The sequence below is a fragment of the Callorhinchus milii genome, unplaced genomic scaffold (assembly GCF_018977255.1).
Source record: "Callorhinchus milii isolate IMCB2004 unplaced genomic scaffold, IMCB_Cmil_1.0 Scaffold273, whole genome shotgun sequence".
NCBI classification, from domain to species: Eukaryota; Metazoa; Chordata; class Chondrichthyes; order Chimaeriformes; family Callorhinchidae; genus Callorhinchus; species Callorhinchus milii.
In genome coordinates, this window is record NW_024705014.1 from 3,274 (window position 1) to 27,865 (window position 24,592).

The 24,592-nt window shown below is 49.7% G+C and overlaps 1 protein-coding gene across 1 annotated transcript in view; it reads left to right on the forward strand.

Moving 5' to 3' along the window:
- The first annotated feature begins 216 nt into the window (after positions 1 to 216).
- The window catches only part of LOC121851978 (activin receptor type-2B-like), a 46,933-nt gene continuing 22,557 nt past the window's right edge, over positions 217 to 24,592 (forward strand). The window contains exon 1 of the mRNA XM_042346054.1: positions 217 to 319. Within this exon, the coding sequence (XP_042201988.1) occupies positions 289 to 319 (31 nt within the window). The 5' untranslated portion in view covers positions 217 to 288. The remainder of the gene's footprint in view (positions 320 to 24,592) is intronic.

Sequence of the window (24,592 nt, forward strand, 5' to 3'; positions counted from 1 at the left end):
TTGAGTATCCACTCACTATCTCTCTCTCTCTCTCTCTCCCTTTCTCTCTCTAGTATTTCACAAGCTCTGGGGTTTTTTGTGTCTCTTTTTCTCCTCCTGCTGATCCCTCGCTTTCTCTCCCCCTTCCCTGTGGCTCTATTGATGCTCTGACTGTGTCTCTTGGGGCCCCTCAAGGGGGTGGACTCTCGGATTGAGGAGAGAGAAAGGGAAAGGGGTGTGAATGGGGTGGGGGTTTGCTGAGATTCAGAGAAACTGCTGAAACAGTCAGCCTGGGAACACGAGAGAGCGATGGTGGCGATACAAAGCAGGATCCGTTCAGGTATTTATTATACATCTCTGTGTGTAGCTAAACCTTGTGAGCGAGTGAGGAGAGGAGAGGAGAGGAGAGGAGAGGGGGGTTGGGTGAGAGAGTGAAATCTGATCAAAGTTTGTGAGCAGGACTTTGCTACAGTAATCACAGCTGCAACACAGATCTCCCAGTTTTTTCCCCGTCCTAAATTTGCAGGAAATGTCGCCAGTGGCTGTATCCAGAGTTGGGAGAGAAAAGTCACATTTACGTTAAACAGTGACTCTCTCTCTGATCCGCTCCACATAATCTGAGTGAAGTGAACAAGACGGAGGTATTCGTTGCACTGTTCAATTTGCTGTTGCAAAAAAGAGAAAAATAAAGAAAGGGAAAGGCAATATTAGTTGCATGAGAGACAGATGAAGTGTGTGAGCGAGGATCCAGCACCAGCCACAGGGATTTCTCTCTCTGAATAATGGCTCCCTGACCCCTCCACAAAGCCATCTGTCCCTGTGCTGCAATGGACGCTGCTGTGCTGAGCTGTGCTGTGCTGAGCTGTGCTGAGAGGCAGTGCGGGGCTCCAGCAGCACAGGGCCGGGGCTGGAGAACACAGAGCAGTGATTTCTCTGCAACATGTGTATGATCTGGTCAAAAATACACGTGTGTTGTAGTGTGTGCTGTATATTGTGTGATATATATATAAATACGATGTGTGTGTGTGACGGGTATTGTATCTTCTGTGTGTTTTCGTATAGACATAGATGTGGGGTGTACTGTATATTGTGTGCTTTTATGTAGTTATGTGCATGCACGCGGTCTGTGTATTATGTTTTTATATAAAAATACACGGGGGTGTGCTGGGGGCGAATTGAATATGGTGTGCGTTTTTATATATAAATAGATTGGTGTGGTATACTGTAAATTGTGTGTTTATGTATAGGTAGGTTGTGTTAGTGTGTAGGTATGCTGTATATTGTGTGTGTGTGTGATTCTATAAATAAATGTGTGTGGTTTTACTGTATATTGTGCTTCTTTATATCTAAACAGATGTATGTGTGCGTCTGGATAAACTGAATGTAGTGTGTGCTTGTATATATAGATATATGTGTGGGGGATGTACTGTGTATTGTGTGTTTATATATAAATAGATTGTGTGGGGTATCTATATATTGTGTATTTTTATATATAAATGTATGTGTGTGTCTGGGTAATCTGAATATCTGCATTGTTATATATAAATTGTGTGGGGTATACTGTATATTGTGTTTTTATATATAAATAGATGTGGGGTAAACTACTATGTGTGTTTATTGTTTTTTATATATATTAGATGTGTGTGGGTATAATGTATATTGTGCGTGGATTTATAGATAAATAAAAATCTTGTGTTTGTGGGCATAATATATTGTGTCTGTATATGTATATATTTTATAATTGTGTGTAGGAGGGTGGTATATTTTATAATTCTATATCTCTGTGGGGAGGGCAGGTGGTATTTTATCATGTAGGGGGATAGTATATCTTATAATTGTATATGTGTGTGGGGGGGGTCTGGTGTAGAGCGTATATGGTGCGGGAAGGGGAAAGGTAGATTGGGTGCGCGTGGGGAGGGGGGAGAGCGTGTGAGAGTTTGGAAGATTACATTTTAGGAATGTGAACCGGAAGGTGCCCGTGTGCCAAGACTTTCTCAGCCCATTGTTGAGAGAGAGAGAGAAAGCATCGTAGAGTGGCTGTGATTTTTGTTTCCTCTTCCTCGCTCTTCTCTCAATTCCACTCAACTAATATGAAAACAGATATTTTATTTTCTCATGACTATTCAAATGATCCAATTATTGTACAGAAAGAGGTTGCCGACAGAATGATGGGACATGCAGACATGTACGAGTGTTTGTGTGTGTGTGTGGATGGGTCTCTCTCTGCCGCGGGTGTCTCAACAGTTTGTGATGTTTTGGGGTGACTCTCTGTGCTGTGTTTGTGTGCATATATGTGCGTTTCTGTGTGCTGTGAGTGTGTCTGTGTGCTGTGGGTGTGTCTGTGTGCTGTGGGTGTGTCTGTGTGCTGTGGGTGTGTCTGTGTGCTGTACGCGTGCACGTGTGTGTCTGAACTGTGTGTGTCTGTGTACTGTATGTGTGTGTATGTCTCTGTGCTGTGAGTGTGCACGTGTGTGTCTGAACTGTGTGTGTCTGTGTACTGTATGTGTGTGTATGTCTCTGTGCTGTGAGTGTGCATGTATCTATGCTGTGCGCAACCATCTGCATTTCTTGTGTGCTGTGCTGGCGTGTGTGCACGTCTCTGAACTGTGTACATGCGTGTGTCTGTGCTGTGTGTGAGTGTGTCTCTGTGATCATGTGTGCGCTGTGCATGCACACCTGTGTCTGTGTTGTGCACAAGGGATTGTGAGCGTGTTTGTGTTTTCTGTGTGTGTGTGTGTGTGTGTGTGCCTCTGAGTGCTGTGCATGCGAGTGTCTACATGTGTATGTATCGCTCTGCTGAGTGTTAGGAGATTAAGTAAAAGTGATGTTCGGGATGTGCGAACTGCGATGCAGTTGATAACCTGAGAAGTATCCCCAATGGAAGTTTTTCCCTTTTTTGGTCCGGTCCGGTCCGGTCCGGTGAGGAGAGAACAAATTCACTTGGAGGTCAGAGCTCAAATGCCAATCTACCGACCTCGCGAGAGGTCAGAAGCTGTACAGTGGGGGAGCGGGAGAGGAGGATGGACTGGAGGGATTGGCGGCCCTTTCACACTGCAGCAGATGTGAATGGCTTTGTATTGAGTGGAGGCTGAGGGCACCTCCAATGCTCTTGTTATTGTAGCATTTGTGTAGCTCACTAGCGACATCCAGTGGTACAGTTGGAGTACTGCAATTGTGCAGCCTTCATAATTGTTTTGGTCAGCGCGGTGTCTGACACATGCAGAACCCAACCAAACTGAGAATTCCCTACATCCCACCTGCACATGGAAATCCCAGAGACAGGTTGTTGGAATGGAATGCGCACTCTCTCCCTGGAGGGGCACATCCTGCTTAGCTAATTCTGGAAAGTATTAGGCCCAGGCAGGAACCAAGGCTTGGAGACCCCCGAGTGTGCGTTGGGGTACTGCTGGAATCTAACCGGGTAAAATCGTTTAGCTTGCCATTGCTATCGCCGTTTTCATAATGATGATAATAATTAGTAATGCAATTTGTCATGGTTCACATTATTTGATGTAACACTTTTTCCATTAGCAAAGTGCTTCACAGGAATCACTGTAAAGTTTAGTTAGTGGCTGTGTATTTTGTAGGTGAATGTTGCAGCCAGATTTGCACAGGACAATGCCCCACAAACAGCCATGAAGTAAGTGACCAAATTTTAGGATTGCTGCCAAGGCACCAAAAGAAACTCCCTTCTCTTTTCAAATAGCACAGTAAAATCTTTAACGTCCACCTAAACAGGCACAGACAGGGATTTCGGTTTAACATTAATGATAATCCTTGCAATTGATATAGTGCCTTATCACATCATTGAGATGTCCTGTCTCAAAGTGCTTCACAGAATATACTGTAAAATAAATTGACTGTATATTTTGTGGATGAAATGTGGGAGCCAGTTGCGCACAGCAGTGTCCCACAAGCAGTCATGGATTGAAAACCAATTTATTATTAATTTTTAACGAATTTTTTTTAGGGGATTATTTTTTATTTTTTATTTTTTAGGGTATTTTTTTATTTTTTAGGGTATTATTTTTTAGGGTAATAATCCCTTAAAAAAATTTGTTAATCCACCAGTCGACTAACAACCAAATTCCTACTTACTGCTAGGTAAACTGGGTTCAAGCCTTGACATCAAGACTTTGAACTCGTACAGTCTAGTTGAACTCTAATACAGTGCCGGGGGGGGAAGGGCTGCTGCATTATTGAAGTGCTGTCCTACTGCTGAGATGTTAAATCGAGGTCCCAGCTTCCTGTTCAAGGCAATTATTTGAAAAGAGAGGTGTCGACAATCCCCCAAATAAAATTGATCATTCACTTTGTGACTGTTTGTGGGTGGGACATTGCTGTGTGCAAATTGACAAAATAAATAATCCTTGCATTTGATCTAGTGCTTAAAAGGTCAGAACCTCTCAGAGTGCCTCGTGGGGATTTGTATGTTTTGTAGGTGAACCTGTGCACAGTAAATTCTTGGGTCATTATAGACTAAAGTGTTGTGAGTACAGTAAAACCTGCACATGTCAGATCTGTATAAACTGTATCATTGCCTAAGTCATAAATCTGCTCAAGTCCCATTGAATATCCTGTTATTTATGTTACACATAACTCATACTTTGCACAAGTTATATTAAATGTGTGGTCCCATCTGATATGACTTACTTGAGGTTTACTGTATTAGCCGGTGGGCTATCTGTGATTGCTCCGGTGATGCAGATACAAAGTATCTCCCTGAGAGGTCTTTGTATGTAGAGTTGGTCCAGATGTCTTGTTGGGAAGACACCTGGAGCGACTCTACATGCAAAGACCTCTCGGGGAGATACTTGATATCTGCATCACCGGAGCAATCGCAGATAGCCCACCAACCTGAGCGACCTTGTGGGACCTCATCATCTCAGTGTTTTAATCATAGCAAGCCTTGCATTTGATATAGAGCCTTATCATCTCATCAAGGTGTCTCAAAGTGCTTCACAGGATACAAGTGCTGTGGCTGATTTCTGGATGAACACAGCAGCCAATTTGCACACAGCAATGTCCCACAGCCGTGAAATGGTTGACCATTTTTTTTATTTGGGGGATTGTTGGCCAGGACACCGGGAGAAACTCGCTTCTCTTTTCGAATAGCCCTGCGGGATCTTTAACGTCCACTTGAACCGGCAGACGGGACCTTAGTTTAACATCTCATTGGAAGGACAGCACCTTAGACAATGCAGAACTCCCTCAGCACTGCATCAGAGTGTCAGCCTAGACTATGTGAGTTCATGTCCTGAGTGTGGCTTGAATCTAGGACCCTCTGACTCAGAGGTTAAAGTGCTACCAACTGAGCCATGGGTAAAGACCATGTGGGTAAAATAAAACAGTTCCCCATATTTCCATGCATAGGTTGCGAACATCTGTGGAACTCTCTGGATACTGTTAAGCATGACGATGGGATTCTGCGTGTGTCAGGCATCTGGTGGGGCGTGGGGAAGGAGAAAGACGGGTGGGGTTTAGGTTGAGGTAAAAGATCTCTACTGTTCACTGAGTAAAAGCATCCGAGTTGAGCCATCCCAGAAGCGCCCCAGCAGGGGAATATCCCCAGTGCAGGCAGCTGGTGCAAGGCTGAGGTGGGCACTGTAAAGGGTTAAGGTCCATTGCTGGATCTTGTAATTCAGAGCCAGCTGAGCTGTAAGTGAGCAATCCCAAAGTCTGCTGAGTTACTGCCAAGTTATCCTAACCACAACCTTGAGTATCTTGGCAGAAGCTTACACATTTAGGTTTGTGCAACGCAGAGAACAAAGCTGTTTTTTTTTACATATGTAAACATACATTCTATATCTAATGACATACATATGTATTACATGTTAAATATTAAATATGCACTGAAGGTGGAGACCTTAAAGTGATAGATAATAATAATGTTCACATTTGATATAGTGGCTTTCTCATCAGGAGAATGTCCTGTGGTGCTTCACTGGATTTACTGTAAATAGTAATAATACTTGCATTGGGTACAGTGCTTTATCACGTCGTTGAAGCATTTCAAAGCTCCCAGGATGGCTCAGCTCAGATGCTTTTACTCAGTGAACAGTAGACATTTTTACCTCAACCCAAACCCCCCAACCCCCATCTCTCTCCTCTTCCCCTCCCCCCCAGTGAGGTGTCTTGACATATGTGGAATCCCATCGCCATGCTTAACAGTATCCAGAGAGTTCCACAGATGTACGCCATTTATAGGATATGATATAATAATTATACTGTAAAGTGCAGTGATTTTTTTGTGTGCGAAACACAGCAGCCAGTTGTGCACAGCAATATCCCACAAAGAGGCACAGAGTCAGTGACCAATTTTACTTTGAGGGTTTGTTGGCCAGGCAACGGGAGAGAGAAACCTCCTTTTTTTGAATAGTCCACCTGAGCAGGCAGATGGGACCTCTGTTTAACATCTCATCTGAAGTTTGGACAGTACAGTGACACACAGTATAGTGTGTATGTGTATGTTCTGAGTGAATATGACAGCCAATTTGCGCACAGCATTGTCCCTCCAAAAGAGCCATGAAAAGAATGAGCGATTTTATTTGAGGGATGGCTGGCCAGGACAACGGAAGAGAAAAACTCCCTTCTCTTTTTTTCATGTAGTGTCACAGGATCTTTATTGTCCATGTGAACAGGCACAAACGGGAACCTCAGTAGATGGGATACTTGAAATTCTCAGTTTGGTTTGGATACTTTTGAACATGGTGATGGGTTTCCACATGTGTCAGACACGGGTCTGACCTAAAATAAATGAGCTCGTTATCTAGGTTAATGCTTTAGGTGCGCTGCTGGGTGTGTGTCAGAGGAAAGTTGTGTTGTGCATGAAGGATTGCCCTGTGTTTATCTGCTAAAACCATTGCTGCTCTTTGACCTGAGGAGGCCTGGGATTCTTTCATTCCTCCAGCTCTGGAGCAGATCCACGTGGAGCCTGCTGTTGTGCACAGTGATGCAGTACAGGTATGGAGTCTGGTAGCCTCATGATTAGCATGCTCATCTCGCAAACGAAAGGTCCCGGGTTCGAATTCCGGGCCAGGCGAAAACTTAGGGAAGTTTCTTTGTTCTACATGCCTCAGTTTACCTAACTATAAGTAGGAACCTGGTTGCAAGTCGATTGGCAGATCGCTTTCCCAGGGTAATAATCCCTCAAAAAAAAGATTTCAGTCACTCAAACCACAACTGTTTGTGGGAAACAGCTGTGCACAATTTTCTGCCTCGTTTTGCCCAAAAATGTACAGTCAATTCACTTTACAGTATATTCCATGAAGCGTTTTGAGACATCTCAACAATGTGATAATGTGCTATATCAAATGCAAGGACTATTATTATTATTAAAAGCATACAGATCCGCAGTTGAACTGTGCATTTATACAGTGGCCAACTAAGCAAGCGCTGCACACGGGTGGGATTGGATGCCGAGTGAGGAGTGGGAGGTTGCAATAGGCGAGGTCGGAGAGGTAGGATGTGAGGCATCACCTACAGTGCTGCAATGCAATCTGTATCCTTCAATGTAAGGGTGGCCAGGCCGGCTATCAGCCTTTCCAAGCAGCAGCTGTGCACAGAGGCGAATGGTTCTGAGTCCTTGTAACCTGCGTTTCACAGTCAGTCAGAATCACCTGATGGAAACAGGCAGAGGCCATCGAGCTGGCTCTGTTATTGTATTACATCATGGCAAATCTTTAAATGCACACAAAGACTCTTGCTTCCCAGCTACCTGCAAGAATACAACCCAATCGCTTACATGAAGAGTCTTTTCCTGAACCTGTCTCGCCATGGCTAAGACTATCCCTTTGGTCTGCAATTTGGGTCCTTTTGTGGTAAATGTAGAGGTGGTGTATAATGTCCACTTTAAGGATACAGGGTTGTGTACTGGGGTTCAGGGCTGTGTTGTGTACGGGATTCAGGGCTGTGTGTACTGGTGTTTAGGGCTGTATGTACTGGGGTTCAGGAAAGTTTTGTGTACTAAGGTTCAGTGCTGTGTTGTGTAATGGGGTTCAGGGCTGTGTTGTGTAATGGGGTTCAGGGCTGTGTTGTGTAATGGGGTTCAGGGCTGTGTTGTGTAATGGGATTCAGGGGTGTGTTGTGTAATGGAGTTCAGGGCTGTGTTGTGTACTGGGGTTCAGGGCTGTGTTGTGTCCTGGGGTTCAGGGCTGTGTTGTGTACTGGCGTTCAGGCTGTGCGTAACGGGGTTTCAGGGATCTGTTGTGTAATGGGGTTCATTGCTCTGTTGTGTCTGGGGTTCAGGGCTGTGTTGTGTACTGGGGTTCAGGACTGTGTTGTGTGTTCCGATTCAGGGTTGTGCTGTACAGAGTTCTGTACTGGGGTTCATGACTGTGTTGTGCACTGGGGTTCAGCGCTTTGTTGTGTACTGGGGTTCAGTGCTGTGTTGCATACTGGGGTTCAGGGCTTTGCTGCGTACTGGGTTTCAACGCTGTGTTGTGTACAGTTGTTCAGGGTTGTGTTGTGTACTGGTGTTCAGGGTTGTGTTGCGTACTGAGGTTCAGGGCTGTGTTGGGTACTGGGATTCAGGGCTGTGTTGTGTACTGGAGTTCAGGGCTGTGTTGTGTCCTGGGGTTCAGGGCTGAGTTCTGTACTGGGGTTCATGACTGTGTTGTGCACTGGGGTTCAGCGCTTTGTTATGTACAGATGTTCAGGGTTGTGTTGTGTACTGGAGTTCAGGGCTGTGTTGCGTACTGGAGTTCAGGGCTGTGTTGCGTACTGAGGTTCATGGCTATGTTGTGTACTGGAGTTCAGGGCTGTGTTGTGTACTGGAGTTCAGGGCTGTGTTGCGTACTGAGGTTCAGGGCTGTGTTGTGTACTGGGGTTCAGGTTTGTGTTGCGTACTGAGGTTCATGGCTATGTTGTGTACTGGGGTTAAGGACTATGTTGTGTCCTGAGGTTCAGGGCTGTGTTGTGTACTGAGGTCCTGGGCTGTGTTGTGTGCTGGGGTTCAGGGCTGTGTTGTGTGCTGGGGTTCAGGGCTTTGTTGCGTACTGGGATTCACGGCTTTGTTGCATACTGAGGTTCAGGGCTGTGTTGCGTACTGGGGTTCAGGGCTCTGTTGCATACTGAGGTTCAGGGCTGTGTTGTGTGCTGGAGTTCAGGGCTGTGTTGTGTCCTGGGGTTCAGGCTGTGTGTACCTGTGTTTCAGTGCTGTGTTGTGTACTGGGGTTCAGGGCTGAGTTCTGTACTGGGGTTCATGACTGTGTTGTGCACTGGGGTTCAGCGCTTTGTTGTGTACAGATGGTCAGGGTTGTGTTTTGTTCTGGGGTTCAGTGCTGTGTTGCATACTGGGGTTCAGGGCTTTGCTGCGTAGTGGGTTTCAGGGCTGTGTTGTACACTGAGGTTCAACGCTGTGTTGTGTACAGTTGTTCAGGGCTGTGTTGTATACTGGGGTTCATGGCTGTGTTGTTTACTTGGGTTGAGGGCTGTGTTGTGCAGAGGTGTTCAGTGCTGTGTTGTGTACTGGTGTTCAGGGTTGTGTTGCTTTCTGGGGTTCAGGGCTGTGTTGCGTACTTGGGTTCAGGGCTGTGTTGCTAACTGGGATTCAGGGCTGTGTTGCGTACTGAGGTTCAGGGCTGTGTTGCGTACTGCGGTTCAGGGCTGTGTTGCGTACTGAGGTTCAGGGCTGTGTTGGGTACTGGGGTTCAGGTTTGTGTTGGGTACTGAGGTTCAGGGCTGTGTTGTGTGTTGCGGTTCAGGGTTGTGTTGTGTGCTGCGGTTCAGTGTTGTGCTGTGGTTGAGGGTTGTGTTGTGCACTGAGGTTCAGCGCTGTGTTGTGTAGAGGTGTTCAGGATTGTGTTGTGTACTCGGGTTCAGGGCTGTGTTGTATACTGAGGTTCAGGGCTTTGTTGTGTACTGGGCTGTGTTGTGCACTGGGGTTCAGCACTGTGTTGTGTACAGGTGTTCAGGGTTGTGTTGTGTACTGGGCTTCAGGGCTGTGTTGCTTACTGGGGTTCAGGGCTGTGTTGCTAACTGCGATTCAGGGCTGTGTTGCTGACTGAGGTTCAGGACTGTGTTGTGCACAGTTGTTCAGGGCTGTGTTGTGTACTGGGGTTCAGGGCTGTGTTGTGTAATGGGATTCAGCCCTGTGTTGTGTACAGGGGTTCAGGGTTGTGTTGTGTCCTGGGGGTCAGGGCTTTGTTGTACACTGGGGTTTATGGCTGTGTTGTGCACTGGGGTTCAGCGCTGTGTTGTGTACAGGTGTTCAGGGTTGTGTACTGGGGTTCAGGGCTGTGTTGTATACTGGGGTTCAGGGCTTTGTTGGGTGCTGGGGTTCAGGGCTGTATTGTGTCTGAGGTTCAGGGCTGTGTTGTTTACTGGGATTTAGGGCTGTGTTGTGCACTGGAGTTCAGGTTTGTGTTGCGTACCGAGGTTCAGGGCTGTGTTGTGTACTGGGGTTCAGGTTTGTGTTGGGTACTGAGGTTCAGGGTTGTGTTGTGTACTGGGGTTAAGGACTGTGTTGTGTCCTGGTGTTCAGGGCTGTGTTGTGTACTGGCGTTCAGGCTGTGCGTCATGGATTTTCAGGGCTCTGTCATGTAATGGAGTTCATTGCTCTGTTGTGTACTGGGGTTCAGGGCTGTGTTGTGGACTGGGGTTCAGGGCTGTGTTGTGTGTTGCGGTTCAGGGTTGTGTTGTGTACTGCGGTTCAGTGTTGTGCTGTGGTTGAGGGTTGTGTTGTGCACTGAGGTTCAGGGCTGTGTTGTGCACTGGGGTTCAGCGCTGTGTTGTGTACAGGGGTTCAGGTTGTGTTGTGTACTGGGGGTCAGGGCTTTTTTGTATACTGGGGTTTATGGCTGTGTTGTGCACTGGAGTTCAGCGCTGTGTTGTGTACAGGTTTTCAGGGTTGTGTACTGGGGTTCAGGGCTGTGTTGTGTACTGGGGTTCAGGGCTTTGTTGGGTGCTGGGTTCAGGGCTGTATTGTGTCTGGGGTTCAGGGCTGTGTTGTGTACTGGGATTCAGCACTGTGTTGTGCACAGTTGTTCAGGGTTGTGTTGTGTACTGGGGTTCAGGGCTGTGTTGTGTAATGGGATTCAGGGCTGTGTTGTGTACTGAGGTTCAGGACTGTGTTGTGCACAGTTGTTCAGGGCTGTGTTGTGTAATGGGATTCAGCCCTGTGTTGTGTAATGGGATTCAGCCCTGTGTTGTGTACAGGGGTTCAGGGTTGTGTTGTGTCCTGGGGGTCAGGGCTTTGTTGTGCACTGGGGTTTATGGCTGTGTTGTGCACTGGGGTTCAGCGCTGTGTTGTGTACAGGTGTTCAGGGTTGTGTACTGGGGTTCAGGGCTGTGTTGTATACTGGGGTTCAGGGCTTTGTTGGGTGCTGGGGTTCAGGGCTGTATTGTGTCTGAGGTTCAGGGCTGTGTTGTTTACTGGGATTTAGGGCTGTGTTGTGCACTGGAGTTCAGGTTTGTGTTGCGTACTGAGGTTCAGGGCTGTGTTGTGTACTGGGGTTCAGGTTTGTGTTGGGTACTGAGGTTCAGGGTTGTGTTGTGTACTGGGGTTCAGGGCTGTGTTGTGTACTGGGGTTAAGGACTGTGTTGTGTCCTGGTGTTCAGGGCTGTGTTGTGTACTGGCGTTCAGGCTGTGCGTCATGGATTTTCAGGGCTCTGTCGTGTAATGGAGTTCATTGCTCTGTTGTGTACTGGGGTTCAGGGCTGTGTTGTGGACTGGGGTTCAGGGCTGTGTTGTGTGTTGCGGTTCAGGGTTGTGTTGTGTACTGCGGTTCAGTGTTGTGCTGTGGTTGAGGGTTGTGTTGTGCACTGAGGTTCAGGGCTGTGTTGTGCACTGGGGTTCAGCGCTGTGTTGTGTACAGGGGTTCAGGGTTGTGTTGTGTACTGGGGGTCAGGGCTTTTTTGTATACTGGGGTTTATGGCTGTGTTGTGCAATGGAGTTCAGCGCTGTGTTGTGTACAGGTTTTCAGGGTTGTGTACTGGGGTTCAGGGCTGTGTTGTGTACTGGGGTTCAGGGCTTTGTTGGGTCCTGGGGTTCAGGGCTGTATTGTGTCTGGGGTTCAGGGCTGTGTTGTGTACTGGGATTCAGCACTGTGTTGTGCACAGTTGTTCAGGGTTGTGTTGTGTACTGGGGTTCAGGGCTGTGTTGTGTAATGGGATTCAGGGCTGTGTTGTGTACTGGGGTTCAGGACTGTGTTGTGTACAGTTGTTCAGGGTTGTGTTGTGTACTGGGGTTCAGGGCTGTGTTGTGCACTGGGGTTCAGCGATGTGTTGTGTACAGGGGTTCAGGGTTGTGTTGTGTCCTGGGGGTCAGGGCTTTGTTGTACACTGGGGTTTATGGCTGTGTTGTGCACTGGGGTTCAGCGCTGTGTTGTGTACAGGTTTTCAGGGTTGTGTACTGGGGTTCAGGGCTGTGTTGTCTACTGGGGTTCAGGGCTTTGTTGGGTGCTGGGGTTCAGGGCTGTATTGTGTCTGAGGTTCAGGGCTGTGTTGTTTACTGGGATTTAGGGCTGTGTTGTGCACTGGAGTTCAGGTTTGTGTTGGGTACTGAGGTTCAGGGCTGTGTTGTGTACTGGGGTTAAGGACTGTGTTGTGTCCTGGTGTTCAGGGCTGTGTTGTGTACTGGCGTTCAGGCTGTGCGTCATGGATTTTCAGGGCTCTGTCGTGTAATGGAGTTCATTGCTCTGTTGTGTACTGGGGTTCAGGGCTGTGTTGTGGACTGGGGTTCAGGGCTGTGTTGTGTGTTGCGGTTCAGGGTTGTGTTGTGTACTGCGGTTCAGTGTTGTGCTGTGGTTGAGGGTTGTGTTGTGCACTGAGGTTCAGGGCTGTGTTGTGCACTGGGGTTCAGCGCTGTGTTGTGTACAGGGGTTCAGGGTTGTGTTGTGTACTGGGGTCAGGGCTTTTTTGTATACTGGGGTTTATGGCTGTGTTGTGCACTGGAGTTCAGCGCTGTGTTGTGTACAGGTTTTCAGGGTTGTGTACTGGGGTTCAGGGCTGTGTTGTGTACTGGGGTTCAGGGCTTTGTTGGGTGCTGGGGTTCAGGGCTGTATTGTGTCTGAGGTTCAGGGCTGTGTTGTGTACTGGGATTCAGCACTGTGTTGTGCACAGTTGTTCAGGGTTGTGTTGTGTACTGGGGTTCAGGGCTGTGTTGTGTAATGGGATTCAGGGCTGTGTTGTGTACTGGGGTTCAGGACTGTGTTGTGTACAGTTGTTCAGGGTTGTGTTGTGTACTGGGGTTCAGGGCTGTGTTGTGCACTGGGGTTCAGCGCTGTGTTGTGTACAGGGGTTCAGGGTTGTGTTGTGTACTGGGGTTCATGGCTGTGTTGTGCACTGGGGTTCAGCGCTGTGTTGTGTACAGGGGTTCAGGGTTGTGTTGTGTCCTGGGGTTCAGGGCTTTGTTGTACACTGGGGTTTATGGCTGTGTTGTGCACTGGGGTTCAGCGCTGTGTTGTGTACAGGTTTTCAGGGTTGTGTACTGGGGTTCAGGGCTGTGTTGTTTCCTGGGGTTCAGGGCTATGTTGTGTACTGGGGTTCAGAGCTGAGTTGTGTACTGGGATTCAGGGCTGTGTTGTATACTGGGGTTCAGGGCTTTGTTGGGTGCTGGGGTTCAGGGCTGTATTGTGTCTGGGGTTCAGGGCTTTGTTGGGTGCTGGGGTTCAGGGCTGTATTGTGTCTGGGGTTCAGGGCTGTGTTGTATACTGGGGTTCAGGGCTGTGTTGTGTCCTGGGGTTCAGGGCTGTATTGTGTCTGAGGTTCAGGGCTGTGTTGTTTACTGGGATTTAGGGCTGTGTTGTGCACAGGAGTTCAGGTTTGTGTTGCGTACTGAGGTTCAGGGCTGTGTTGTGTACTGGGGTTAAGGACTGTGTTGTGTCCTGGTGTTCAGGGCTGTGTTGTGTACTGGCGTTCAGGCTGTGCGTCATGGATTTTCAGGGCTCTGTCGTGTAATGGAGTTCATTGCTCTGTTGTGTACTGGGGTTCAGGGCTGTGTTGTGGACTGGGGTTCAGGGCTGTGTTGTGTGTTGCGGTTCAGGGTTGTGTTGTGTACTGCGGTTCAGTGTTGTGCTGTGGTTGAGGGTTGTGTTGTGCACTGAGGTTCAGGGCTGTGTTGTGCACTGGGGTTCAGCGCTGTGTTGTGTACAGGGGTTCAGGGCTGTATTGTGTCTGGGGTTCAGGGCTATATTGTGTCAGGGGTTCAGGGCTGTGTTGTGTACTGGGATTCAGCACTGTGTTGTGTACTGGGATTCAGGGCTGTGTTGTGTACTGGGATTCAGGGCTGTGTTGTGTACTGGAGTTCAGGTTTGTGTTGCGTACTGAGGTTCAGGGTTGTGTTGTGTACTGGGGTTCAGGTTTGTGTTGTGGATTTTCAGGGCTCTGTCGTGTAATGGAGTTCATTGCTCTGTTGTGGACTGGGGTTCAGGGCTGTGTTGTGGACTGGGGTTCAGGGCTGTGTTGTGGACTGGGGTTCAGGGCTGTGTTGTGGACTGGGGTTCAGGGCTGTGTTGTGCACTGGGGTTGAGGGCTGTGTTGTTTACTGGGGTTCTGCGCTGTGTTGTTTACTGGGGTTGAGGACTGTGTTGTGTACTGGGTTTAAGGACTATTTTGTCTCCTGGAATTCAGGGCTGTGTTATGTACTGGCGTTCAGGCTGTGCGTAACGGGGTTTCAGGGCTCTGTTGTGTATTGGGGTTCATTGCTCTGTTGTGTACTGGGGTTCAGGGCTGTGTTGTGGACTGGAGTTCAGGACTGTGTTGTGGGTTCCGGTTCAGGGCTGTGTTGTATACTGCGGTTCAGGGCTGTGTTGTGTGCTGGGGTTCAGGGCTGTGTTGCTTACTGGGGTTCAGGGCTTTGTTGCGTACTGGGGTTCAGGGCTGTGTTGCTAACTGGGATTCAGGGCTGTGTTGCGTACTGAGGTTCAGGGCTGTTTTGCGTACGGGGGCTTCAGGGCTGAGTTGTGTAATGGGATTCAGGGCTGTGTTGTGTACTGGGGTTCAGGACTGTGTTGTGTACAGGTGTTCAGGGTTGTGTTCTGTACTGGGGTTCAGGGCTGTGTTGTATACTGGGGTTCAGGGCTTTATTGTGTACTGGGGTTCAGGGCTGTGTTGTGAACTGGGGTTCAGGTTGTGTGTAATTGGGTTTCAGGGCTGTATTGTGTCTGGGGTTCAGGGCTGTGTTGTATACTGGGGTTCAGGGCTTTGTTGGGTGCTGGGGTTCAGGGCTGTGTTGTGTCTGGGATTCAGGGCTGTGTTGTGTACAGGTGTTCAGGATTGTGTTCTGTACTGGGGTTCAGGGCTGTGTTGTATACTGGGGTTCAGGGCTTTATTGTGTACTGGGGTTCAGGGATTTGTTGGGTGCTGGGTTCAGGGCTGTATTGTGTCTGGGGTTCAGGGCTGTGTTGTGTCCTGGGGTTCAGGGCTGTGTTGTGTACTGGGGTTCAGGGCTGTGTTGTGTCCTGGGTTCAGGGCTATGTTGTGTACTGGGGTTCAGAGCTGAGTTGTGTACTGGGATTCAGGGCTGTGTTGTATACTGGGGTTCAGGGCTTGTTGGGTGCTGGGGTTCAGGGCTGTATTGTGTCTGGGGTTCAGGGCTTTGTTGGGTGCTGGGGTTCAGGGCTGTATTGTGTCTGGGGTTCAGGGCTTTGTTGGGTGCTGGGGTTCAGGGCTGTATTGTGTCTGGGGTTCAGGGCTTGTTGGGTGCTGGGGTTCAGGGCTGTATTGTGTCTGGGTTCAGGGCTTTGTTGGGTGCTGGGTTCAGGGCTGTATTGTGTCTGGGGTTCAGGGCTGTGTTGTATACTGGGGTTCAGGGCTGTGTTGTGTCCTGGGGTTCAGGGCTGTATTGTGTCTGAGGTTCAGGGCTGTGTTGTTTACTGGGATTTAGGGCTGTGTTGTGCACTGGAGTTCAGGTTTGTGTTGCGTACTGAGGTTCAGGGCTGTGTTGTGTACTGGGGTTAAGGACTGTGTTGTGTCCTGGTGTTCAGGGCTGTGTTGTGTACTGGCGTTCAGGCTGTGCGTCATGGATTTTCAGGGCTCTGTCGTGTAATGGAGTTCATTGCTCTGTTGTGTACTGGGGTTCAGGGCTGTGTTGTGGACTGGGGTTCAGGGCTGTGTTGTGCACTGAGGTTGAGGGCTGTGTTGTTTACTGGGGTTCAGCGCTGTGTTGTTTACTGGGGTTGAGGACTGTGTTGTGTACTGGGCTTCAGGCTGTGTGTAATTGGGTTTCAGGGCTGTGTTGTTTCCTGGGTTCAGGGCTGTGTTGTTTATTGGGGTTCAAGGCTGGGTTGCGTACTGGGGTTCAGGGCTGTATGTAATGGGTTTCACGGCTGTGTTGTGTATTGGGATGCAGGGCTGTGTGTAATGGGGTTCAGAGCAGTGTATGCTGGGGCTCAGGGCTGTGTGTGCGGGGTTCAGAACTGTGTTGTGTACTAGGGTTGAAGGCTGTGTTGTGTACTGAGGTTCAGTGCGGTGTTGTGTACTGGGGTTCAGGACTGTGTTGTGTACTAGGGTTCAGCGCTGTGTGTAATAGGGCCGAGGGCTATGTCGACTGGAGTTTAGTGCTGTGTTGTTTACTGGAGTTCAGGGCTGTGTTGTGTACTGTTTTCAGGGCTGTGTGTACTGGGCTTCAGGGCTGTGTTGTGTACTGGGCTTCCAGGTTGTGTAATGGGGTTCAGGGCTGAGTGTAATGTAGTTTCAGGGCTGTGTGTGCTGGGATTCACGGCTTTGTTGTGTATTGTGTTTCAGGGCTGTATGTACTGGGGTTCAGGGCTGTGTGTAATGGGGCTCAGGGCTATGTCTACTGGGTTTAGGGCTGTGTTGTGTACTGGCATTCAGGACTGTCTGTAATGCGGCTCAGCTCTGTGTGTGATGGGGTTCAGGGTTGTGTTGTGTACTGGGGTTGAGGGCTGTGTTGTGTACTGGGGTTCAGGGCTGTGTAATGGGGTTGAGGGCTGTGTTGTGTACTGGGGTTCATTGCTGTGTTATGGTTCAGGACTGTTTTGTGTACTGGGGTTCAGGGCTGTGTTGTTTACTGAGGTTAAGGGCTGTGTTGTGTACTGGGGTTCAGGGATTTGTAATGGGGTTCAGAGCTGTGTTGTCTACTGGACTTCAGGGCTGTGTACTGAGGTTCAGGACTTTGTGTACTGGGGTTCAGAGCTATGTTGCCTACTGGGCTTTAAGGCTGTGTAATTGGGTTCGGGGCTGTGTGTAATGGGGTTCAGGATTGTGTGTACTGGGATTCAGGGTTGTGTGTACTGGAGTTCAGCATTGTGCTGTGTTCTGGGGTTCAGGGCTGTGTTGCGTACTGGGTTTCAGGACTATATACTGGGGTTCAGGGCTGTGTTGTGTACTGGGTTTCAGGACTATATACTGGGGTTCAGGGCTGTGTTGTGTACTGGGTTTCAGGACTATATACTGGGGTTCAGGGCTGTGTTGTGTACTGGGTTTCAGGACTATATACTGGGGTTCAGGGCTGTGTTGTGTTCTGGGGTTCAGGTTGTGTGTAATTGGGTTTCAGGGCTGTATTGTGTCTGGGGTTCAGGGCTGTGTTGTATACTGGGGTTCAGGGCTTTGTTGGATGCTGGGGTTCAGGGCTGTGTTGTGTACTGGGGTTCAGGGCTGTGTTGTGAACTGGGGTTCAGGTTGTGTGTAATTGGGTTTCAGGGCTGTATTGTGTCTGGGGTTCAGGGCTGTGTTGTATACTGGGGTTCAGGGCTTTGTTGGATGCTGGGGTTCAGGGCTGTGTTGTGTCTGGGGTTCAGGGCTGTGTTGTATACTGGGGTTCAGGGCTTTGTTGGGTGCTGGGGTTCAGGGCTGTGTTGTGTCTGGGGTTCAGGGCTGTGTTGTATACTGGGGTTCAGGGCTTTGTTGGGTGCTGGGGTTCAGGGCTGTGTTGTGTCTGGGATTCAGGGCTGTGTTGTGTACAGGTGTTCAGGATTGTGTTCTGTACTGGGGTTCAGGGCTGTGTTGTATACTGGGGTTCAGGGCTTTATTGTGTACTGGGGTTCAGGGCTTTGTTGGGTGCTGGGGTTCAGGGCTGTATTGTGTCTGGGGTTCAGGGCTGTGTTGTGTCCTGGGGTTCAGGGCTGTGTTGTGTACTGGGGTTCAGGGCTGTGTTGTGTCCTGGGGTTCAGGGCTATGTTGTGTACTGGGGTTCAGAGCTGAGTTGTGTACTGGGATTCAGGGCTGTGTTGTATACTGGGGTTCAGGGCTTTGTTGGGTGCTGGGGTTCAGGGCTGTATTGTGTCTGGGGTTCAGGGCTTTGTTGGGTGCTGGGGTTCAGGGCTGTATTGTGTCTGGGGTTCAGGGCTGTGTTGTATACTGGGGTTCAGGGCTGTGTTGTGTCCTGGGGTTCAGGGCTGTATTGTGTCTGAGGTTCAGGGCTGTGTTGTTTACTGGGATTTAGGGCTGTGTTGTGCACTGGAGTTCAGGTTTGTGTTGCGTACTGAGGTTCAGGGCTGTGTTGTGTACTGGGGTTAAGGACTGTGTTGTGTCCTGGTGTTCAGGGCTGTGTTGTGTACTGGCGTTCAGGCTGTGCGTCATGGATTTTCAGGGCTCTGTCGTGTAATGGAGTTCATTGCTCTGTTGTGTACTGGGGTTCAGGGCTGTGTTGTGGACTGGGGTTCAGGGCTGTGTTGTGCACTGAGGTTGAGGGCTGTGTTGTTTACTGGGGTTCAGCGCTGTGTTGTTTACTGGGGTTGAGGACTGTGTTGTGTACTGGGCTTCAGGCTGTGTGTAATTGGGTTTCAGGGCTGTGTTGTTTCCTGGGTTCAGGGCTGTGTTGTTTATTGGGGTTCAAGGCTGGGTTGCGTACTGGGGTTCAGGGCTGTATGTAATGGGTTTCACGGCTATGTTGTGTATTGGGATGCAGGGCTGTGTGTAATGGGGTTCAGAGCAGTGTATGCTGGGGCTCAGGGCTGTGTGTGCGGGGTTCAGAACTGTGTTGTGTACTAGGGTTGAAGGCTGTGTTGTGTACTGAGGTTCAGTGCGGTGTTGTGTACTGGGGTTCAGGACTGTGTTGTGTACTAGGGTTCAGCGCTGTGTGTAATAGGGCCGAGGGCTATGTCGACTGGAGTTTAGTGCTGTGTTGTTTACTGGAGTTCAGGGCTGTGTTGTGTACTGTTTTCAGGGCTGTGTGTACTGGGCTTCAGGGCTGTGTTGTGTACTGGGCTTCCAGGTTGTGTAATGGGGTTCAGGGCTGAGTGTAATGTAGTTTCAGGGCTGTGTGTGCTGGGATTCACGGCTTTGTTGTGTATTGTGTTTCAGGGCTGTATGTACTGGGGTTCAGGGCTGTGTGTAATGGGGCTCAGGGCTATGTCTACTGGGGTTTAGGGCTGTGTTGTGTACTGGCATTCAGGACTGTCTGTAATGCGGCTCAGCTCTGTGTGTGATGGGGTTCAGGGTTGTGTTGTGTACTGGGGTTGAGGGCTGTGTTGTGTACTGGGGTTCAGGGCTGTGTAATGGGGTTGAGGGCTGTGTTGTGTACTGGGGTTCATTGCTGTGTTATGGTTCAGGACTGTTTTGTGTACTGGGGTTCAGGGCTGTGTTGTTTACTGAGGTTAAGGGCTGTGTTGTGTACTGGGGTTCAGGGATTTGTAATGGGGTTCAGAGCTGTGTTGTCTACTGGACTTCAGGGCTGTGTACTGAGGTTCAGGACTTTGTGTACTGGGGTTCAGAGCTATGTTGCCTACTGGGCTTTAAGGCTGTGTAATTGGGTTCGGGGCTGTGTGTAATGGGGTTCAGGATTGTGTGTACTGGGATTCAGGGTTGTGTGTACTGGAGTTCAGCATTGTGCTGTGTTCTGGGGTTCAGGGCTGTGTTGCGTACTGGGTTTCAGGACTATATACTGGGGTTCAGGGCTGTGTTGTGTACTGGGTTTCAGGACTATATACTGGGGTTCAGGGCTGTGTTGTGTACTGGGTTTCAGGACTATATACTGGGGTTCAGGGCTGTGTTGTGTACTGGGTTTCAGGACTATATACTGGGGTTCAGGGCTGTGTTGTGTTCTGGGGTTCAGGTTGTGTGTAATTGGGTTTCAGGGCTGTATTGTGTCTGGGGTTCAGGGCTGTGTTGTATACTGGGGTTCAGGGCTTTGTTGGATGCTGGGGTTCAGGGCTGTGTTGTGTACTGGGGTTCAGGGCTGTGTTGTGAACTGGGGTTCAGGTTGTGTGTAATTGGGTTTCAGGGCTGTATTGTGTCTGGGGTTCAGGGCTGTGTTGTATACTGGGGTTCAGGGCTTTGTTGGATGCTGGGGTTCAGGGCTGTGTTGTGTCTGGGGTTCAGGGCTGTGTTGTATACTGGGGTTCAGGGCTTTGTTGGATGCTGGGGTTCAGGGCTGTGTTGTGTCTGGGGTTCAGGGCTGTGTTGTATACTGGGGTTCAGGGCTTTGTTGGGTGCTGGGGTTCAGGGCTGTGTTGTGTCTGGGATTCAGGGCTGTGTTGTGTACAGGTGTTCAGGATTGTGTTCTGTACTGGGGTTCAGGGCTGTGTTGTATACTGGGGTTCAGGGCTTTATTGTGTACTGGGGTTCAGGGCTTTGTTGGGTGCTGGGGTTCAGGGCTGTATTGTGTCTGGGGTTCAGGGCTGTGTTGTGTCCTGGGGTTCAGGGCTGTGTTGTGTACTGGGGTTCAGGGCTGTGTTGTGTCCTGGGGTTCAGGGCTATGTTGTGTACTGGGGTTCAGAGCTGAGTTGTGTACTGGGATTCAGGGCTGTGTTGTATACTGGGGTTCAGGGCTTTGTTGGGTGCTGGGGTTCAGGGCTGTATTGTGTCTGGGGTTCAGGGCTGTGTTGTATACTGGGGTTCAGGGCTGTGTTGTGTCCTGGGGTTCAGGGCTGTATTGTGTCTGAGGTTCAGGGCTGTGTTGTTTACTGGGATTTAGGGCTGTGTTGTGCACTGGAGTTCAGGTTTGTGTTGCGTACTGAGGTTCAGGGCTGTGTTGTGTACTGGGGTTAAGGACTGTGTTGTGTCCTGGTGTTCAGGGCTGTGTTGTGTACTGGCGTTCAGGCTGTGCGTCATGGATTTTCAGGGCTCTGTCGTGTAATGGAGTTCATTGCTCTGTTGTGTACTGGGGTTCAGGGCTGTGTTGTGGACTGGGGTTCAGGGCTGTGTTGTGCACTGAGGTTGAGGGCTGTGTTGTTTACTGGGGTTCAGCGCTGTGTTGTTTACTGGGGTTGAGGACTGTGTTGTGTACTGGGCTTCAGGCTGTGTGTAATTGGGTTTCAGGGCTGTGTTGTTTCCTGGGTTCAGGGCTGTGTTGTTTATTGGGGTTCAAGGCTGGGTTGCGTACTGGGGTTCAGGGCTGTATGTAATGGGTTTCACGGCTATGTTGTGTATTGGGATGCAGGGCTGTGTGTAATGGGGTTCAGAGCAGTGTATGCTGGGGCTCAGGGCTGTGTGTGCGGGGTTCAGAACTGTGTTGTGTACTAGGGTTGAAGGCTGTGTTGTGTACTGAGGTTCAGTGCGGTGTTGTGTACTGGGGTTCAGGACTGTGTTGTGTACTAGGGTTCAGCGCTGTGTGTAATAGGGCCGAGGGCTATGTCGACTGGAGTTTAGTGCTGTGTTGTTTACTGGAGTTCAGGGCTGTGTTGTGTACTGTTTTCAGGGCTGTGTGTACTGGGCTTCAGGGCTGTGTTGTGTACTGGGCTTCCAGGTTGTGTAATGGGGTTCAGGGCTGAGTGTAATGTAGTTTCAGGGCTGTGTGTGCTGGGATTCACGGCTTTGTTGTGTATTGTGTTTCAGGGCTGTATGTACTGGGGTTCAGGGCTGTGTGTAATGGGGCTCAGGGCTATGTCTACTGGGGTTTAGGGCTGTGTTGTGTACTGGCATTCAGGACTGTCTGTAATGCGGCTCAGCTCTGTGTGTGATGGGGTTCAGGGTTGTGTTGTGTACTGGGGTTGAGGGCTGTGTTGTGTACTGGGGTTCAGGGCTGTGTAATGGGGTTGAGGGCTGTGTTGTGTACTGGGGTTCATTGCTGTGTTATGGTTCAGGACTGTTTTGTGTACTGGGGTTCAGGGCTGTGTTGTTTACTGAGGTTAAGGGCTGTGTTGTGTACTGGGGTTCAGGGATTTGTAATGGGGTTCAGAGCTGTGTTGTCTACTGGACTTCAGGGCTGTGTACTGAGGTTCAGGACTTTGTGTACTGGGGTTCAGAGCTATGTTGCCTACTGGGCTTTAAGGCTGTGTAATTGGGTTCGGGGCTGTGTGTAATGGGGTTCAGGATTGTGTGTACTGGGATTCAGGGTTGTGTGTACTGGAGTTCAGCATTGTGCTGTGTTCTGGGGTTCAGGGCTGTGTTGCGTACTGGGTTTCAGGACTATATACTGGGGTTCAGGGCTGTGTTGTGTACTGGGTTTCAGGACTATATACTGGGGTTCAGGGCTGTGTTGTGTACTGGGTTTCAGGACTATATACTGGGGTTCAGGGCTGTGTTGTGTACTGGGTTTCAGGACTATATACTGGGGTTCAGGGCTGTGTTGTGTTCTGGGGTTCAGGTTGTGTGTAATTGGGTTTCAGGGCTGTATTGTGTCTGGGGTTCAGGGCTGTGTTGTATACTGGGGTTCAGGGCTTTGTTGGATGCTGGGGTTCAGGGCTGTGTTGTGTACTGGGGTTCAGGGCTGTGTTGTGAACTGGGGTTCAGGTTGTGTGTAATTGGGTTTCAGGGCTGTATTGTGTCTGGGGTTCAGGGCTGTGTTGTATACTGGGGTTCAGGGCTTTGTTGGATGCTGGGGTTCAGGGCTGTGTTGTGTCTGGGGTTCAGGGCTGTGTTGTATACTGGGGTTCAGGGCTTTGTTGGGTGCTGGGGTTCAGGGCTGTGTTGTGTCTGGGATTCAGGGCTGTGTTGTGTACAGGTGTTCAGGATTGTGTTCTGTACTGGGGTTCAGGGCTGTGTTGTATACTGGGGTTCAGGGCTTTATTGTGTACTGGGGTTCAGGGCTTTGTTGGGTGCTGGGGTTCAGGGCTGTATTGTGTCTGGGGTTCAGGGCTGTGTTGTGTCCTGGGGTTCAGGGCTGTGTTGTGTACTGGGGTTCAGGGCTGTGTTGTGTCCTGGGGTTCAGGGCTATGTTGTGTACTGGGGTTCAGAGCTGAGTTGTGTACTGGGATTCAGGGCTGTGTTGTATACTGGGGTTCAGGGCTTTGTTGGGTGCTGGGGTTCAGGGCTGTATTGTGTCTGGGGTTCAGGGCTTTGTTGGGTGCTGGGGTTCAGGGCTGTATTGTGTCTGGGGTTCAGGGCTGTGTTGTATACTGGGGTTCAGGGCTGTGTTGTGTCCTGGGGTTCAGGGCTGTATTGTGTCTGAGGTTCAGGGCTGTGTTGTTTACTGGGATTTAGGGCTGTGTTGTGCACTGGAGTTCAGGTTTGTGTTGCGTACTGAGGTTCAGGGCTGTGTTGTGTACTGGGGTTAAGGACTGTGTTGTGTCCTGGTGTTCAGGGCTGTGTTGTGTACTGGCGTTCAGGCTGTGCGTCATGGATTTTCAGGGCTCTGTCGTGTAATGGAGTTCATTGCTCTGTTGTGTACTGGGGTTCAGGGCTGTGTTGTGGACTGGGGTTCAGGGCTGTGTTGTGCACTGAGGTTGAGGGCTGTGTTGTTTACTGGGGTTCAGCGCTGTGTTGTTTACTGGGGTTGAGGACTGTGTTGTGTACTGGGCTTCAGGCTGTGTGTAATTGGGTTTCAGGGCTGTGTTGTTTCCTGGGTTCAGGGCTGTGTTGTTTATTGGGGTTCAAGGCTGGGTTGCGTACTGGGGTTCAGGGCTGTATGTAATGGGTTTCACGGCTATGTTGTGTATTGGGATGCAGGGCTGTGTGTAATGGGGTTCAGAGCAGTGTATGCTGGGGCTCAGGGCTGTGTGTGCGGGGTTCAGAACTGTGTTGTGTACTAGGGTTGAAGGCTGTGTTGTGTACTGAGGTTCAGTGCGGTGTTGTGTACTGGGGTTCAGGACTGTGTTGTGTACTAGGGTTCAGCGCTGTGTGTAATAGGGCCGAGGGCTATGTCGACTGGAGTTTAGTGCTGTGTTGTTTACTGGAGTTCAGGGCTGTGTTGTGTACTGTTTTCAGGGCTGTGTGTACTGGGCTTCAGGGCTGTGTTGTGTACTGGGCTTCCAGGTTGTGTAATGGGGTTCAGGGCTGAGTGTAATGTAGTTTCAGGGCTGTGTGTGCTGGGATTCACGGCTTTGTTGTGTATTGTGTTTCAGGGCTGTATGTACTGGGGTTCAGGGCTGTGTGTAATGGGGCTCAGGGCTATGTCTACTGGGGTTTAGGGCTGTGTTGTGTACTGGCATTCAGGACTGTCTGTAATGCGGCTCAGCTCTGTGTGTGATGGGGTTCAGGGTTGTGTTGTGTACTGGGGTTGAGGGCTGTGTTGTGTACTGGGGTTCAGGGCTGTGTAATGGGGTTGAGGGCTGTGTTGTGTACTGGGGTTCATTGCTGTGTTATGGTTCAGGACTGTTTTGTGTACTGGGGTTCAGGGCTGTGTTGTTTACTGAGGTTAAGGGCTGTGTTGTGTACTGGGGTTCAGGGATTTGTAATGGGGTTCAGAGCTGTGTTGTCTACTGGACTTCAGGGCTGTGTACTGAGGTTCAGGACTTTGTGTACTGGGGTTCAGAGCTGTGTTGCCTACTGGGCTTTAAGGCTGTGTAATTGGGTTCGGGGCTGTGTGTAATGGGGTTCAGGATTGTGTGTA